This window comes from Mandrillus leucophaeus, unplaced genomic scaffold (assembly GCF_000951045.1).
Source record: "Mandrillus leucophaeus isolate KB7577 unplaced genomic scaffold, Mleu.le_1.0 Scaffold389, whole genome shotgun sequence".
Lineage (NCBI taxonomy): Eukaryota > Metazoa > Chordata > Mammalia > Primates > Cercopithecidae > Mandrillus > Mandrillus leucophaeus.
In genome coordinates, this window is record NW_012104131.1 from 92,513 (window position 1) to 110,175 (window position 17,663).

Genomic DNA, 17,663 nt, shown 5'->3' on the forward strand with positions numbered 1-17,663 from the left:
GTGCTGGGATTACAGGCGTGAGCCACTGTGCCTGGTTCTCTATAATTAATTTCTTTGAATTTATCTTCTAGGTCATTAATTCTCTCTTCAGCAATATACAATTAGTTATATAACACATCTGCTGTGTTAAAAAAAAACTTAATATTTTTTAAATTGTCTTCGTTTCTTTCTCAAATCTGACTGGCTCTTGGTTTTTGTAATATGTTGTTTCAATCTTTTATTTTTCATGATATACTTTTAAAAAATATTTTAATCCAACTCAATATCTTTTGAATTCATTTACAGTTTAATTCTGTGTTCGCATTTTCTATTGACTCTTGTTCATGGTGAATTATTTTCCTGTGTGTTTGTAAATTTTGGAATTTGTGTTAATGGTCCACCATTACAGATTGTGGTCCTTCACAGTGGCAATCTGAGAGATGTGAAGGTGATTCCACTTTATTCCTGTCATATACTCTGCAGCATAAAGAATCTACAACAACCTTAAGTTAATTTCTCAGTTTGGGGCTCCCTGAATATTTCCGGCAGTACATTTTGTGTGTAATTCTGCATGCATGCAGCCTTATAGAAGACTTTTTGCTCTGCTTCCTTCTAACATCCTGAGTTGCCAGTAAAAAGGTTGACTCCAATTTGACATTTGACATTCATTTATGTTTTGGAAACATGCCCTTTTCCCATATCTGGACATTTCTGGGATTTCATATTAATAAAGGATCAATGAAAAATTTTATTCTATAATCTCACTGCATATGTTGCTACTTAATTCATTGGAACACTCTGGTCCATTTTATTTGATGGCTCCTACTATATATTTTTTCAGCTCTGAAAAGTAAAATTTTTCCCAATGACTTCTTTAATAATTCCCCTTCCTCTTTTCTTTCAATTCTGCTAATTGCACTCTTTCGTGAAATCAACAATTATTTCCCCTTCCATTTGGTGGGGAACATTTTTGAACTTCCATTTTAATTAGTGCTGTCTTTAATTAGCTTAAAAAAGATGAGAATTTACAGTAGGAGTGGGAATTGTAGATAACAAGAGTATGGAAATGAAGGTCTATAGTGGATTTAATGTTTAATACATGTAGTATATAGAATATTATTGCATATAATGTTATTCATTATTTTCCATTAGGAATTTAATTATTTTAAAAACTATAGATAGAATAAATTATTCTTTGGCATGGCATAAGCAAAAAACACCAGGAATGAGCAAAGATAAGGTTGTCTTTTGATGCAGTACAAGGATAGCAATTCAAATATCCACAGCAAACTGTCAAGAAAAACAGTTTCCAGTTTCCAATGCAGCACTTATTTAAACTCACCAGAATTCTTAATTCATTCAAAAGTATGGTCATCTGAACTTCCACTCATTGTCTAAGTTTTAATCTGAATTATTCTATGCAAAATCTAGGGACATTAAAATTTCTTAATAGTTTCCCACATACAATGTAACTATGAAGCAATAGGCTTCATATTCTGATGCCATATCCCAAAAGGCAATATGTCATTTTTAGGGATGAAGAGTGAAGATATTTAAGCAATGAGTCAGAAGTATTGTGAAGTGATGACCTAAAAAAGATTTGGAGGTGATATATCAAATTCTTCCCTGATGTGTATGGAAAGCAATGGTCTTACCACGTCACTAGAGAATGATTACATATCTCATAATAAATCAGAAACTATCTAGAATGTTAAGTGCTGAAATATTAAACAAAACAAACTATTAACAGAGTGAGTTTCCTATTGCGTTTGGCAAAATCTGATTTTTTTTAAAAGATGATCTTCAAAAAATAGAACAACTGGCTGTTTGTTTTAGCCAATACAAAGTTATGTGGTATTCTTCAAGAATTCCTGAGACCCTCTGGCTAGGACTATGTGTACTCTTATGAGTCCTCATATACTATTTCATCAGTTAGGAAGTTGTAAATAAAGAATCATAACAGTGACATGCAGAATTTATTCATAGAACATTATTTTAGCCCTATCTCCATATTTATGGCTGTAGAAAAAGAGCCAAAAATAGAAACACATGGCTCTTTGTAAATGTAACTTCTCAAAGACAAAAGTTTATGTGTTATTATTATTTGTGTTTTCACATTTATTAGTAATAAGTTATTCTTATATTGCTTTATGGATATTATGTACTTTAAAGGGCATGTGAAACTACATTAAAAAGAAATAAGTTATGTTTAAAAGTTTAAAATTTATAGTTAAATTTTATTTCATATAATGAAGTATTTCTAATATTAAATGTCTATAATGAATAATGTAGAGAAAATAGACATTTTAAATAAAAGTATTTGGCTTAACTCTTGAAAATAAAAATACATTAAAAACTTTAAATATTTTGAAAACTGAATTTTAAAAAGTAACATTGTTAATTAGCTAATTTATGTAGTGTCTTTTTTTTTTCTATTCCCCGTGTCTGAAATATCTGGAAACATATAGGGTTTCTCTAGAATATTGTGTTTTTTGTTTTTTGTTTTTTTTACCATGGCGAAAAATCACCAAATATTTCACTCCTTTAATTGGCAAAAATTGTTAAAATATGTCAACGAGCATATTTTTCAGAAGGAACAAGTTTTCCTTTTCATGCAAACCTGTCTTCCTAACCTGGCAGCTGAGTCTAATTAACCTCAGCTGGAATTGTTTCACTCATAGCTTAGAATCTAGCACCAATTCTGGCCCCAGCTCAAGGGGCTATGAAGACATTAATTGAAATGAGCTGTTAAGCATCAAACATATGGAAGTGCCCCTATTTTCTTCCAAATTGCTTACTTTCCATATCCCTTCATGGTTTTGCTGGATCTACTTGGAATTTCCACCCTTTCTCCTATCCCTCCTTCTCACACATGCCTTCTTTCTCTTCTTGGTCAACTCCCAGTCATGCTTCACAAACACTTTAAAAACTCAGCATTTCTACGAAGCATCTGTGGGCCCACAGACATACGTAGTTGCTTCCTGTATCTTTTACTGTAGCACTGTTCATCTCTTAGTGTTGACATTTGTTTATGAACCTGCCACCTTTCTTAAACTATAAGCCACTCAGGGTCAGGGTCTGTGTCTTCACATACCTATATCCCCAGTGCCAAGCACAGGGCCAGGTCCATAGTTCCTGTTCAGTAAATATTTGCTGAATTTATAGATTTTACTACTGCTCCCATTCTGTGTTTGCCTCTGGTACCAAAAAGAATTCATTAGTAACTGAATTCTAGCTACTTATCAAAAGCTTCATAAAACTGCTTTATTTTTCCCACTTCTCTTCCTGCCTTTGTTTCTCCATTCCTCCTCTCCATCTTTTTCTCTCTCCCTTCATCCTTCCCTCCCTCCCTTCCTCTCTCCTTTCCTTCTTTCCATTTTTTCAAAACCACTGCCCCAGAACACTGAGTTTTTTTAGCCATGCCCTCATCCTTAGTGACTGGGCTTTTTATTCTTAAACTCAGTCTTGCTAGGATTGTATCACCAATACCTGTCATCAAACTTCTCTGGCATAGCACCTTCTGCACTTGTGAACTTCTAACGTCTTTATTTTGGAACACTGACAGTCACATGAGCTATGCCAACCTGAATAGATGCATGGAGTCATGAACTCAGTTTAAGAAGTGGGATTCTTGTATTTCACCTTTGTACTGACATTCTAATTTCAAACCCATTAGGTAACACGAGTTCCATGTACCCTTCTTTCTTCCTTTTTTTTTTTTTGTGTGACGGAGCCTTGCTCTGTCGCCAGGCTGGAGTGCAGTGGCACAATCTCGGCTCACTGCAACCTCCACCTCCCGGGTTCAAACCATTCTCCTGCCTCAGCCTCCTGAGTAGCTGGGACAAGAGGTGCATGCCCAGCTAATTTTTGTAGTTTTAGTAGAGACACGGTTTCACCATGTTGGCCAGGCTGGTCTCAAACTCCTGACCTCATGATCCGCCTACCTCGGCCTCCCAAAGTTTTGGGATTACAGGCGTGAGCCATCACGCCCGGCCTGTACCTTTCTTAGAATAACAAATTCCTGGTTTGGCTCTCATGTGTGGGTTCCAATCCTTCAGTCAGCCCTGTGGTTCTACCTGAACTTTTTGCCCTCTTCTCTTCTTTCTTGGCCTATTCCCTGTAGAACAGAATAGAACAGTACCAGAAATCCACAAGGTGCAGACTGATAAACCAGGGTAGCAGTGGTTCCACACACTTCCCATTGGTGAGAGTGGCAAGATATGAGGATTTTACTGCTGTATGTTTCCTCTATCTTCAAGTGACTGCAAAAACCCAGCAGTATAGTTGCTCCAATTAGAGGGCCTGGGATCAGAGAACATTCTGCCTCAAATCTTAGGCGATACATTTGCCTTTAACAAAATATAACTATGTATATTTTCTTTTTTATATTTTATTTTTGAGACAGGGTCTCACTCTGTCACTTAGGCTGGAGTGCAGTGGCATGATCTTAGCTAACTGTAACCTTGAACTCCAGGGCTCCAAGGATCCTCCTGCCTTAGCCTCCCTGGTAGCTGGTTCTACAGATGTGTGCCGCAAGCCCAGCTAATTTTTTAATTTTTTGTAGAGATGGGAGAGTTGCTATGTTGCCCAAGCTGGTCTTGAACAGTTGACCTCAAACACTCCTCCTTCCTCGGCCTCCCAAAGCACTGAGAGTATTTACTTATTTAAGTCTTTGTTTAAATGTCACCTTCCCATGTGGTTGATTCTCACCATCCTAATTAAAATTACAAATTTCCATCACGCACCATTCCCTCTATCCTGGCCTATGTTTTCTATAGCACTTGCTGTCTTCTGATATATCATTTACTTCTTCATTATTTTATCATCCAATGTATGTACCCCCTGTTACAAACTATGCTCCATGGGCAGAATTTTTTCTTTTTCTTTTTGTCTTTTATTCATTGATGTCTCCAAGCACTTAGAATAGTACCTGGCACAAATAGGCACTCAATACATATTTGCTTGATGAATGAACAGATGAATGGGCAAATGAAAACAGCACATCAAAAATATTTGGTAGAAATACGTACACCTTTCTGACATTCTACAATCAGAATATTAAAAACAATATATTTAGTTTTTTCCAATTTCAGGGTGAATGAATGATTTTTTAAAGGTATACTTAAATTTCTTGCTATCTTTCTTTGATGGCCTCATGTTTTAAAATTAAATATGACCAAGTGCAAGCTCAAAATGAGTTCCTGGGATTTTGGAAATTTTCCAGCATTCCAAGGTGCTGATTTATAGTTACCACGTGAACGACCTCATGAATAGACCTTTCATTACATATTCCTCAGAATAGCAAACTCCCAGCTGCCCCTTCCTACTGGGCCATGACTTAACTCTGGAATGTGTTTTGACTCACTGACTATAATAGTGACTAAAAGGAACATGTGGGAGTCATCAAAAATCTGCAGGTGGACCCGACTTTAAGAAAAAGAAACACTTAATTGGGTAAGCAGATTAATTAGAGATGATTACTGATATAAAAATTAGACTATTTTACAAAGGCCATCGCCACAGAATTGTTTTAGATGGTGATCCACTGACGATATTTTTCCTAACGAAATGTCTCCTATATGAACTAAAATAACATTATTTGGGGCATGAAATAAGGTAGAGTAGGTAGGGAAGCAAGTCTGCAAGCAGAAGCGAGTGCTGGTAGTCCTGGGTCCACCATCGTGTGTCCGGAGACCAGGTGTCGATGGTGTTAGCTGGAACTACTCTGTGATTAAATGTCTGATTTACTTATAAGTTTCCAAAGAAGCCCTCCCTGTTTCATTAAAGAAATGGTGCTGTTAATTTTAAAGTCGCCTGTTGCTCCATTTCATTTAACTTTGTTAATCTTAGGTATTCAGAAAAAGGTTTGCTTCTGACCTGAGGGGATTCATATTTCCAAGACAATGAAGCTCTAGAAAAGATGTTATGGGGAGAAAAAAAAAAAAAAAGTAAAGCCTCACAGTAGTATTTCTGTTTCTATGATAAAACTATTGCTTTATCAGCACATTGAAAAGGGAACACAGTTGAAATTATATTTTTCTTAATTTTATCACTAGAAAATACTAAAGAGAGGAGATCATCCCCAGCTCTCGAAGGCAACTTTTTAATATGTGAATTATTGCTATTTACCTTTTATCTGTTTTGCCAACATGAATTCTCTTTCTGCTTATACACATACATTTCAATAAAGGTAAATTAGCAGGTAGAGGATCACTTAAAATGAATAGTTAGCATCTGGATCAACTTTCATGAAAGGTTGGACAGTTAGCTCATGGGACGAATGTCAGCTTCCAATATCATGACAATTTACATGTACATTACTTAAAATTCAATGAAATTAGCAATTATGTTGGTCAGCTGCACTAGCTACTTTTTAATTGCGTAATAGCCACATGTGGCTAGTCGTTACCATGTTGGATCGCACAGATATAGGACACTTCTATTATCATTATCACACAAGTTTCTTTTGGACATCATTACTCTAAAATGTCTGATTTTAAACAAAAAAATAAGATATGTAAATGTCAGTCACACAAATGCATATATTATACATACTTCAGTATTTTAGAAACATTAATGACTGGAAGGATCCCCTCATGTAAAGAGCAGTAGAAAACTGAAAGAACAGAAGTTCAGTTTGTTTTGTGAAACCTGCCAGAGAAGATGAATGGCCATTATAAGAATAAAGAATCAATTTAGTTTTAATTGAGCAGAATAAAAAGAGAAAGACAGTAGGTAATTTCCAAGGTTTATTGCAAAAGCCTTGAAAAAGCGACTTTGAATATATATTTTATCTTTTGGCATTTTACATGTTGATGACTTAGAAGATTAAAATTAAAATTATGAGTTAGAGCATAAAAGTGAAGAGCAGACAATTGTCATATTAAAAAATCCCAAGTCATATAAATTTGATGCACATGACCCATTCAATTCTATACTATTTGAAGTATTCCTTGATCCAGAGTTTTTCAGCAGAAAGAGTAGATTTTTCAATTCTACATACATGTACGTCAAACGCCAGTACCTAAGACTTCCAGTATTCACTTTCCAACTTACTGGTCTTAAAATATCTAAAAGAAATTCAACAAATCATATATATATATATGTGTGTGTGTGTGTGTGTGTGTGTGTGTGTATATATATTTTTTGAGATGGAGTCTCGCTCTGTTGCCCAGGCTGGAGTGCAGTGGTGCCATCTCGGCTCACTGCAGCCTCCACCTGCCAGGTTCAAGCAATTCTCCTGCCTCAGTCTCCCGAGTAGCTGGGATTACAGGCATTCACTATCATGCCCAGCTAATTTTTGTAATTTTAGTAGAGATGGGGTTTCACCATGTTGGTCAGGGCTGGTCTCAAACTCCTGACCCTAGGTGATTTACCCACCTTGGCCTCCCAAAACGCTGGGATTACAGGCGTGAGTGACTACGCCCGACCCAACAAATCAGATTTTTACATTAGTATAATACAATTAATCAAATCATTTACACTGATTGATTTCTTTTCTTTCATATCCCATCATTATCAAATTACCCACATTTGTCAAATTATGGATTTACTATGCTCGACATTTAATGTCATATGATCTAAGTCTTCCTAGAATCATTTTAACAAATGTTAGAGTATATTTCCAAGAAAATGTGAATGGAATGCACCAACATGCACACGGGAGCACTATGGTTTACTTGACACCAATACATAAGTGAGGAAATGGAGTAAATGAAACAGAAGTGGTGAGAGTAATTGTCCACAAACTGGGAACCTGGGAGTGGCTCATCGGGCATAAAAAGAAAGGCTGGGGAAAATCATAGCACCTCTCTGTGCTGTTCTGGTCCTGCAGTTGAGGATATTGGAGTGGAAATAATCTGACAGGCATTGCTAGTTCTGTCCTGGAATGGAGTTATCAATTCACACTGTTTACTAAATTTTAAATATGCAGGATATTAGGTAGTTGCACTTAAATTATCTATTATAAGTGTAATTTTAAAAATCTACTGTTTTTCATATTACTACAAATAAATACTGCCTCAATATGAAACTCTTAGGGCTAGTTAAGATGTTTAACTAATATATAAGGCTATCGCAGTCACTCATATAATTGTATAAACTCTGAAATCTTTCAGTTATCACACTTTATTTAGAAACAAGTGTTTATCTTTTTGGAATAAAATAAATCTTTATAGCAAAACAGCAATATCAAAATGCTCTTGTTTTGTAGGTTTCATCCAGTTTAATTTGCATGCTGTCCAAGTTAACTAAATTAAGTATTAAAATAGTTTATTATTGTTCCAACAGAGATAGAAATTTGGGGACCTGTGAAAGAATGAAAAGGATCCCATAATGAAATAATTTTGTTTCTTTTAAATGTATTGATACATAGGAATTAGAGTTATTGTGCAATATACAGATAAAATGAAATTAAAATTGCTGCTATGTTCGTCCATCTTGCAGATGCAATTTTCCCACCTTGTGTTTGCAAGTTTACTTCTTATTATTGTCAGGGTAACTGGAAATGTGTATTTGAGGTTACTTTTAAATTTAAGTCATATCTTGACAGTAAATAGTGGTTACACTCCAGAATACTTTTTCTAAGCTTTTAAAATAAAGAGGCCTTTGAAAACCTTTGCATGGAAATCAAAGAAAACACAGATGAGGAGAAGTAAGATGTGCTGAGTGGAGTTAATTATCTCGTGTAAGTTCGATCAGTTTGCCAAACTCATTTTTGCCTCCCTATGCTAAGCTCTCCACAGGAAAGAATCATCAGAATATAAATCATTCCTTGAAGCTTCTCTTTTCTTGGCCTCTGCTAATCTAATTCTTTTGCATTCAGCCAAGTGCCTATAAAGTTTAATCACAGGCCAGAAATATGTGGAGTAAATTCCTCAAGACTGATACTAATCATATTAGGATATTAATTGGGCATACCAAAATGAATTGAAAGTGAAAAAGAGATTGAAATCTCAATTTACATGTATTTAGAAATCCATGCCCAGGCCATCATTAGCAAACTCCCCTTCACTGTTCCTACACCTGCCTCCCACTCCAAATTACATCCTTATACCAAACGGAATCGGAATGGGCTGCACCACATGTAAATTCCCCTGAAAATCAGTCTGTTCTGTCACAGTGTACAGCTTCTCAAACTTTAATGTGCACATGAATCATTTGAGGATCCTGTTACAAGCAGATTCTGATTTAGTAGAACTGATGTGAGGCTGAAGGGTCTGCATTTCTAATAAGCCTCCAGGTGATGCTGATGTGCTGATTCGCAAACAGCTTTTTTAAAGTTTTAAAGCAGAGTACTATTTGCTTTTCCACATTGTGAACTGTAATATTCCAAAGACTTTCCACATTGCTCACGTGGACTGGTGACTTAACAGTTTGCTACAAATATTCCAAATGATATCTTAAAATTTGTACTAATTATGATCTCTAACAAACACCACAAATACTACAATAGACATTGGTTGGTTAAAGAGGAAAAATCCAGAATGTGTCTAATCAGAAATGATAAATAAGATCTGTATTTTCCAATAAATTATTTATATTTTTCATGTCTGTCATTGTTGAAAATGATATTAGTAGTGTGATTTCTAACATATGCGCTATTAACTTTTTAATGATATTTGTAAAGCATTAATCAAATTTATAGGGTTCTGTCTAAAATGTAACACTCTTATGTCGCTTTGTTTTCCAAATTCATTATGCAAGTTTAGTTTAATTGTCTGAAAAGGAGATGCTTAAGGCATCTTATTATTTTTTTTTATTTTGCTACTGATAGTTACTCCTAGCTCATTCTTTTGGTACCCACAGACAGAAAGACAAGTATGTTTTTCTTTTATTTTCACAAAAAGAAAAGTCAGATTATGGTCAGGTACATTGTTTCAAACTTCTAATACTGAAAATGCTTGTTGTACTGGTTTATAGTCAATTAAAATATATTCCATTTAGTTATAAAAAACTAATTAAAATATAATAAAGATAGAAGTATTTATAAATACCTCTATTTTTCCTAAATTATATTTCCTAAACTATATGCAGTCATTATTTTCCTTACTAATTTTTAAACAAACCGCTCATATATTTTATTTATTAACCACTCATGTTGTACGAGGTATGATCTCAAGAAAGTGTATCAAAATGCTATGCTAACCTTCAAAGATGTGGCTGTGACCACTTTCAGGTGACATCTTGTTACAAGATGTTTCCTCGCCTTTCTTGTCTGAGTCTTTCACAGAATCCTCCAGCTGGCTCCCAGGGTGACTCTTAAAAGCTGGCGAGCACAAACTTCGCTCAATTTCCACTTCCTGTTAGAAGACATTAAAGGGTTGTATGTTAAAAGCTATCAGTAGGAAACAGATGTGTTTTTTAGGGGGGTTAGAAGGCAGGAGTGAGAGAGGGAGGGAGTTTCTATCGTGAGTGATGTTTTCCAATATGCTTCGGGTAAAATTTTGATAACTTCGCCAAGAACTGCAAATGTATATCTGAACGCTTAGTTTACTTTTCTGCCACTGGTTCCACTTCTGAATTAGCCTTCCTTTCATGTGTGTGTGTTTTTTACTCTCATAAAAGAGAGAGAGTGGAAATAAGGGTCACAATACAACATAATATATGTTAATGGATGCAACTTTCTAGGCCTGAGAAATGTTGATGAGAGACTTTCAAAAAATAGCAATGTATCAACATTATATGCTGAAGACAGAAGGAAATGAGTTTTTTTTAATGTCATGCTCACCCTATAATAATAACCTGAGCAATTATAGAGTTCCCCAATTACAAATCCATTCAGCCAGCATACAGTGAGTACAGTTTTTCAATTCATAAAGATTATGAAATTACTTCTTGAGATAGTAATTTAAAGGTGAAGAGATAAAAGATTCCCAAAGAAAGGAAGTATAAAGGATATTTCCAACATAGAAAGTCTAGCATTCCTTATTGTATAGGCCAAGTAATGTAATCAAATAAAACAAACCAAGCCAAGTAGACTAAATATTTTGAATAAAAAGTTGCAAAAAGTAAATGACCCAAGACAGTTCAAGAAGCAAAAGTCTAATTTTTACTATGTCAAGTAATATGTTGAAAATATTTTCAACAGCTACACCTAAGTTAAAGATTTTCATACAGGAGGTCACACAGTAGTCTCCCTGTAACTGCAGTTTTGGTTTCTGCAGTTTCATTTATCTGCGGTCCACAATATGAAATGAAAAATTCCAGAAATAAACTATTTATAAATTTTAAATTGCATGCTCTCTGAGGATCACTCCGTCTGCCCAGGACATGAATCATCAGTTTGTTTGTCCATACTACCAACCATGATTCACTTAGAAGCCGTCTTGGTTATCAGATGGACTATCATAGTATTGCAGTGCTTGTGGTCAAATCACTCTCATTTAACCTTTATTACAGCATAGTGTTTTAGTTAGTCTATTTTATTATTAGTTATTGTTGTGAATCTCTTACTGTGCTAAATTTAAAAGTTAAACTTTATTATAGGTATATATGTGTGGGATAAGACATAGTATACACAGGGTTCGGTACTAGCTGTGGTTTTAGGCATCCACCAGGGGCCTTGTAACATGACCCCCGTGGATAAGGGGAGACTACCGTATTTTTCTAAACAGCGATTCAGATGATGATGTCAGTAATTGTTTTTCACTTTTGTTACCTCTTAAGTACACAGACATGAGTGAGTCAAGTTTGAGAGACAGCTAAAAGCTTCGAAACATTTCTTAGAGTAGACACATTTTCTATGTCTTTGCTATGGTTAGAAAAGTTTTTCAATTTATATATAATATATACACACCTGCAAATATATATATACATATATGACATGTACATAACAAGTATATATGAAGATATATATTCACAGAAATATATAATATACACATACACATGAATATACATGAGTATGAATATATTCACTACGTATATGTGTGTACATACATTTATTACAAATGTTTGTATATACACATATACACACATACATATAAAATCACTAGAAATATTGGTAACTGGAAATCATATCATCTTTAGATACTCCCAAAAAATATTTGATGTATGCTGTCTTCATTAGAGTGAACTTTAACTGAAACTAAAAACAATTGCAGGAGAAAAATAGAGAAAAAGAACTTGTCGTTTTTTTCAGGGCATTGCCTTTAACATATGTGTTTCCAACTATGACAAAAAATCCATATGTTCGTAATTTGTAGTGAGGTATAATGCTGTTGAGACACAGTGTCAGTCATGCCACGACAGGTGGCATGAGTATAACATCCTTCTCTGAGTTCATTCTGGTGTCCTCTCCACTGTCCTGGAAGGTGAGTGCTATGACATGAACACATTATGTTTGCTTGTTTTGCTTCAGTAATTTTATCCAACTGCTAGCATTGCAAAACAAGATGAGATAAATAGAAGGTGCAGATGCCTACAAAGTTGTGATTTTTGTTAGGAAAATTTATGTTTTGGTAAAAGGTGGAACACTGAACATGGTCCATGGACTGAGACTGATGATATTAAGGAATAATTTCTGTTTCATATACCTACATGGAAATGTGATTTGATTAAATTTTAGCTGGTGATGACATTAACTTATACTATATTGGTATTCTCATTCTGGAATTCACAAGTATCAAGAGTGCATCTTGTATGGAGGCAGTAAGGAACAATCCACATGTGGTGGACCTATTTTCAAGCCCTAGTCATCACATCAAAGTCATTCTGAGGCAAGTTCTTCAGGGCCTGGCAAGGGGTAAGGAGGCAGCTGTGTAGAGATATAAAAGAGCTTCTTGGATGAGGTTGAATTGAGCTCTCTCCAATCAAAGCAGTGATCCGCTTTAATCTCTCGTAATCTGTTTTATACACTGTGCTTCCACAAAAGATTTACTTTGAGTAAAAATCTATAGGCTTAAACAAATGTGTAAAACACCAGTTTAGAAGGAACAAATGCAGCATTTCACAATGAGAAAGTTGGATTCAAGCCCTCCCTTGGCTACTAATTAGCTTTGTGGCCTTGATTAAGTCACTTGCCATTTCTAGGACTAAGTTTTCTCAAATGTTCTTGGAAGAGATTTGGTTATTGGATGCCTAATGTTCAACAACCAACTACTGGTGGTATAATTTTGTTTAAAATAAAATAAAGAAATATGTTTCACCTTTGGTGGCTTCCAGTCTAGTGAAGGAGGTAAATGGTAATGAAGCCCAGGAGTCAGTATTAAACATGCAACTCTAATGCTGAGTATCTCAATGGGGGAATTAACTCAGTGAGAAAGAGAGAGCCGCGCACAGGGCTCTTCTGGGGAAATGACTTTCAGCTGATATTTGAAGACTGAATGGGGTTTAACTACGTGAAGAGCTTTCCAGGTGAAGACAATATGTGCAAATGTCCTGGACTGGGAGGGAGGACAGAGCATAGAGTAGGTGGGAGCAGGGAGGCTGAAAGAAAACACATGGTGCTGGATGGCCTGCAGAGGCAGGCCAGGACCAGATCACAAGGCCTGCAGCACTGTATTTACTTTTTTGGTCTTAGCTCAATGGGAAGTTACTGAATGTTTTTAAGTGTATGTGTGTGTGTATGTGTATGTGTGTATACATGTGCACGCATGACATAATCAGATCTGCCATGTGAAAAGTGCAGTCTAACTCCAGAATATGATTTCTCAATCTTGTCACTGTTATCTGAACCAGATAATTCTTTGTTATTAGGGCCTTATTCTGTGCATGGTAGGCTGTTTGACAGCCTTCCTGGTCTCTACCCACTAGACGCCAGGAGCATTTGTCCCTAGCTCTGGAGTCATAACTATTAAAAGTGGGTTCACACATTGCAAAATCTCCTGTGGGGAGCAAAGTCACTGCTGGTGAAAAGCCACTACTCCAGACTGGGTTAGAGTAGAAGGTTACAATACATGTGGAAAGAGCAGTTACTATAGCAGTGCTGCAGGCAAGTGATGATGATCTTAAAGAAAGAATGGTGATGGAGATGGCCAGAAGTGAACCAAGTTGAAAGCTACTTAGGAGGTAAAACTTTCAAAGCTTGGTAATGGATTGAATCAGAAGTCTGAGAAAGATAGAGAGGGGAGGGGAGAGAGAGAATGAGAGAGAGAGAGAGAGAATGGGAGAGAATTTTATTTTTCTCTATGGCATGCACAACAAAATGGACTGTGATGCTATTAAATGATGTCAAAATATCAGATAAAGGCTGGTTTGAGGGAGATGATAGATCATGAGTTGGGTAGCAAGATGTCCAAAAGGCAGTTGGATGTGTAGCCCTGGAGCTTAGAGGAGAGGTCCAAACTGAACAACTAATTTAAGTCATCTGCTTTCCGTGGTAATTGAAACAACAGGCTTGAATGAACTTGCTTAGGGGCAGAGTATATAAAGTGTGATGGAGAGTGAGTCCAGAACCAAGCCTTGAAAAATGCCAAGATTAAATGTATGGCAGAGGAGAAAAATCAGAAGGAAAGAATATCTTTAACGATATTGAACTTGCACTGAAAGTATTAATTTGAAGAGGACTAAAATATATCTTGAGTTGAGCAACATGGATGTCAACAGTTGAGCAAAATTGCTTCATTGGAAGTACAAAGGTTCGAAGGCAATTTGAAGTGGGTGAGAGAGTGGCTGGGAGATGGTGAATGGAATTCACTTATTGAAAATTTCAATGTTAATGTGGATGGGAGCAATAGAGCAGTAACTTGAGAGAGATGTGTTTTGTTTGTTTTAAAGGAAGAGTTTTGCATACTTTGAAAAGCTGACTCAAATGATTTAATGAGATGGAGATGCTGACTGTATAGAAGAGAGCAGGAACAATCAGTGAAGGAAAATTCCCGAGAAGGGCAAGAGGATGGAACCCAAAGCATGGATAGAAATATAGCCCGAAGGCAGCATAACAGAAAACATTCCTGTTCTCACTGAGGGGAAGGAGGGTCAAATTGATGCAGATATAGGTGATTTGCATGCTTGGTTGCTTGAAGATAAGAACCCAGGCAGAAAGTTATCTATTTTCTCTGTTACAATGCAAAGTCTAATGAACATAGGAGTATTTGAAGAGAATGAAGAAAGTTTAACTTAATTGCTGGGGAGAACGGGGGAAGAGAGATGACTAGACAAAGATGACTGCGGCAGTGCAGCGCTAGGGGCCCATTTGAGATTGGGAATATTAACTCTGCAGGGCTACCAGTCGAGCCTGTTATGTTACTTAGTTACTTACTAAGTCAGAAAATTCTCCCTAGTTCTAGTTTGGGCAATGAGAAAGTATATAGCTGACTTCAGCCAGGGAGCGGTTTCCTGAGGAAAAGTATAAATAAAATGTGTATCGCAGAGTAGGGTTAGGGCAGGCAGAGACCAAGCACAGGAAATTTAGGTTGCCACCAAGAGATCTAACAGAGCGATTGAAATGATACACTGTGCAATGTAAGTTGGATTAAAAGGAAAGAAAGGGCACATTGGAAGACAGACAAAGGGTCCCCAGACTGGAGATCTTGGTGAAACTAAAGAACTCTTTTAGTGTGAATATTTGGCAAAGCAAATTGGAGAGAGTTGTGACTGGGGCAACTGAGATATTTGCTTTAGTTTGTAGAGAGTAGGGTAACTTGTTAGGATCCAGCTGTGACCACAAAATGAAAGCTAGAGTAGAGGGAAAGTTATTACATAGGAGGAAACCTAGGAACTCAGGGGCCATGATGGTGTCCCAGGAAAATGGAAGGACTTGAAAGGCAAAGTAAGTTGTGTAGCAATGTCCTTGTAAATGAGGGAAACCATTGAATGTAATAAGTATCAGTCATGATGGTTGGTGGTTGGTGGGGAAGGTGCACCTGACTGAATGAGTCTCAGATGTGCAGGGTTTTTGTTTTTTGTTTTTTGTTTGTTTGTTTGTTTTGTTTTGTTTTGAGACGGAGTCTCGCTCTGTCGCCCAGGCTGGGGTGCAGTGGCCGGATCTCAGCTCACTGCAAGCTCCGCCTCCCGGGTTCACGCCATTCTCCTGTCTCAGCCTCCCGAGTAGCTGGGACTACAGACGTCCGCCACCTCGCCCGGCTAGTTTTTTGTATTTTTTAGTAGAGACGGGGTTTCACCGTGTTAGCCAGGATGGTCTTGATCTCCTGACCTCGTGATCCGCCCGTCTCGGCCTCCCAAAGTGCTGGGATTACAGGCTTGAGCCACCGCGCCTGGCCAGGGTTTTTTTTTTTAAATGCAGGAGAGGAGTGATTAGGAAGAATGGTCTCCAGGTACATGGAGACAATTCAGGTACACTGATGATTTCGGGGGAGAACCACGTTTCTGTTAAAGCGAGAAGGTGACAGAAGTATTTGGAGAAGAGGTTGAGGGTACAGAAGTCATTGCTGATTATGGAGAGACAGTTCCAGAGGCACTAGTGGAGGCTCTGGCTTAAATAATATGTAAATAAGTAAAAGCTCTCGATAAGGTCTATTATCTGTACTAGTTTTATGACTCTTCAAAACGAGGAAACCAATTGAAAATAGGGGAAACAAACTTGAAAGATATTAAGGTAATATTTCTTTTCTTTTCTTCTTTTTTTTTTTTTTTTGAGACCGAATTTCACTCTTGTTGCTCAGGCTGGAGTGCAATGGTGCATGGTGTGATCTCAGCTCCCCACAACCTCCGCCTCCCGGGTTCAAGTGATTCTCCTGCCTCAGCTTCCTGAGTAGCTGGGATTACAGGCATGCACCACCATGCCCGGCTAATTTTGTATTTTCAGTAGAGACAGGATTTCTCCATGTTGCTCAGGCTGTTCTCGAACTCCCAACCTCAGGTGATCCACTTGCCTCAGCCTCCCAAAGTGCTGAGATTACAAGATAATTTTTCTTGCTTATTTATATACATGTATTGCTTTAACATATGTATAATTATGATCTTAGAAGATAAAATATTTTTTAAGATATGAGAATGAAAAATGTCAAGTCTTTAATACAACCCAATGTCTATTTCACAAGAGACATAGAGCTGTAGAGTCCCCTAAAATAATCAGAACGTCTTACCAGGCATTTGAAAACAAAGCGGGTGGCTGTACTGCTTTATATATTTTCTTCTCAGTGTGGATCCCTGAATGAAGAGGTCACCAGGAAAAAATAAGATGATAAAAAGAAAATATTTAGATTTGTCTACCTTTAAACTGCTGAGCTAGCTCGTGTACACTCCCAAACTCAGTAAGTTCTTTAGAGAAATAAAAATATTAACAGAAGCATAAAGAAGTTTTACACAGACATGAAGAGAAGAACAAAAATAAAAGAAAATTATCAAAATATAAAAGACAAGAGAAGAAACCTTATATGAATTCTGCCGTGTTACTGTCCCACCTGGTCTTTGAACTTTTATTATTTTTTTTCAGAAGTCCTTTCCTGGAAGACTGTACCTCCTCCCACTATGTATTAAAAATATTTCTTCCCTCATGACCTAGCTCAGTGCAGTCTCCTCCAGGAAGCCCCTTCAATCATTATATTCTATACTCATCTTTCATTCATTCAAAATATTTTTGATTAATCTATCTCAAGAATTGTTTTAGGCACCATAACTACAAAAATGATTAAGGTGCAAGTTGGGTCCTCAAGAAGCTCATAGTCTAATGGCAGGGCAAGAGACGTTAAGTGAGTATTGTAACAAAAAGGGGTGTGTGATAATAAAGAAATGTAGGTGTCCTGGACACACAGGTGGAAGATTCTGGGGAGATGTGGTCAGAG

At 36.7% G+C, this 17,663-nt stretch overlaps 1 protein-coding gene across 1 annotated transcript in view; it reads right to left on the minus strand.

The window, feature by feature from the left end:
- LOC105547421 (xin actin-binding repeat-containing protein 2-like) overlaps positions 1 to 17,663 on the minus strand; it is a gene marked incomplete at its 3' end in the record, with an annotated part of 164,132 nt that overhangs the window by 87,052 nt on the left and 59,417 nt on the right. The window contains exon 2 of the mRNA XM_011991009.1: positions 10,127 to 10,280. Coding sequence (XP_011846399.1) covers positions 10,127 to 10,280 — 154 coding nt within the window. The remainder of the gene's footprint in view (positions 1 to 10,126; positions 10,281 to 17,663) is intronic.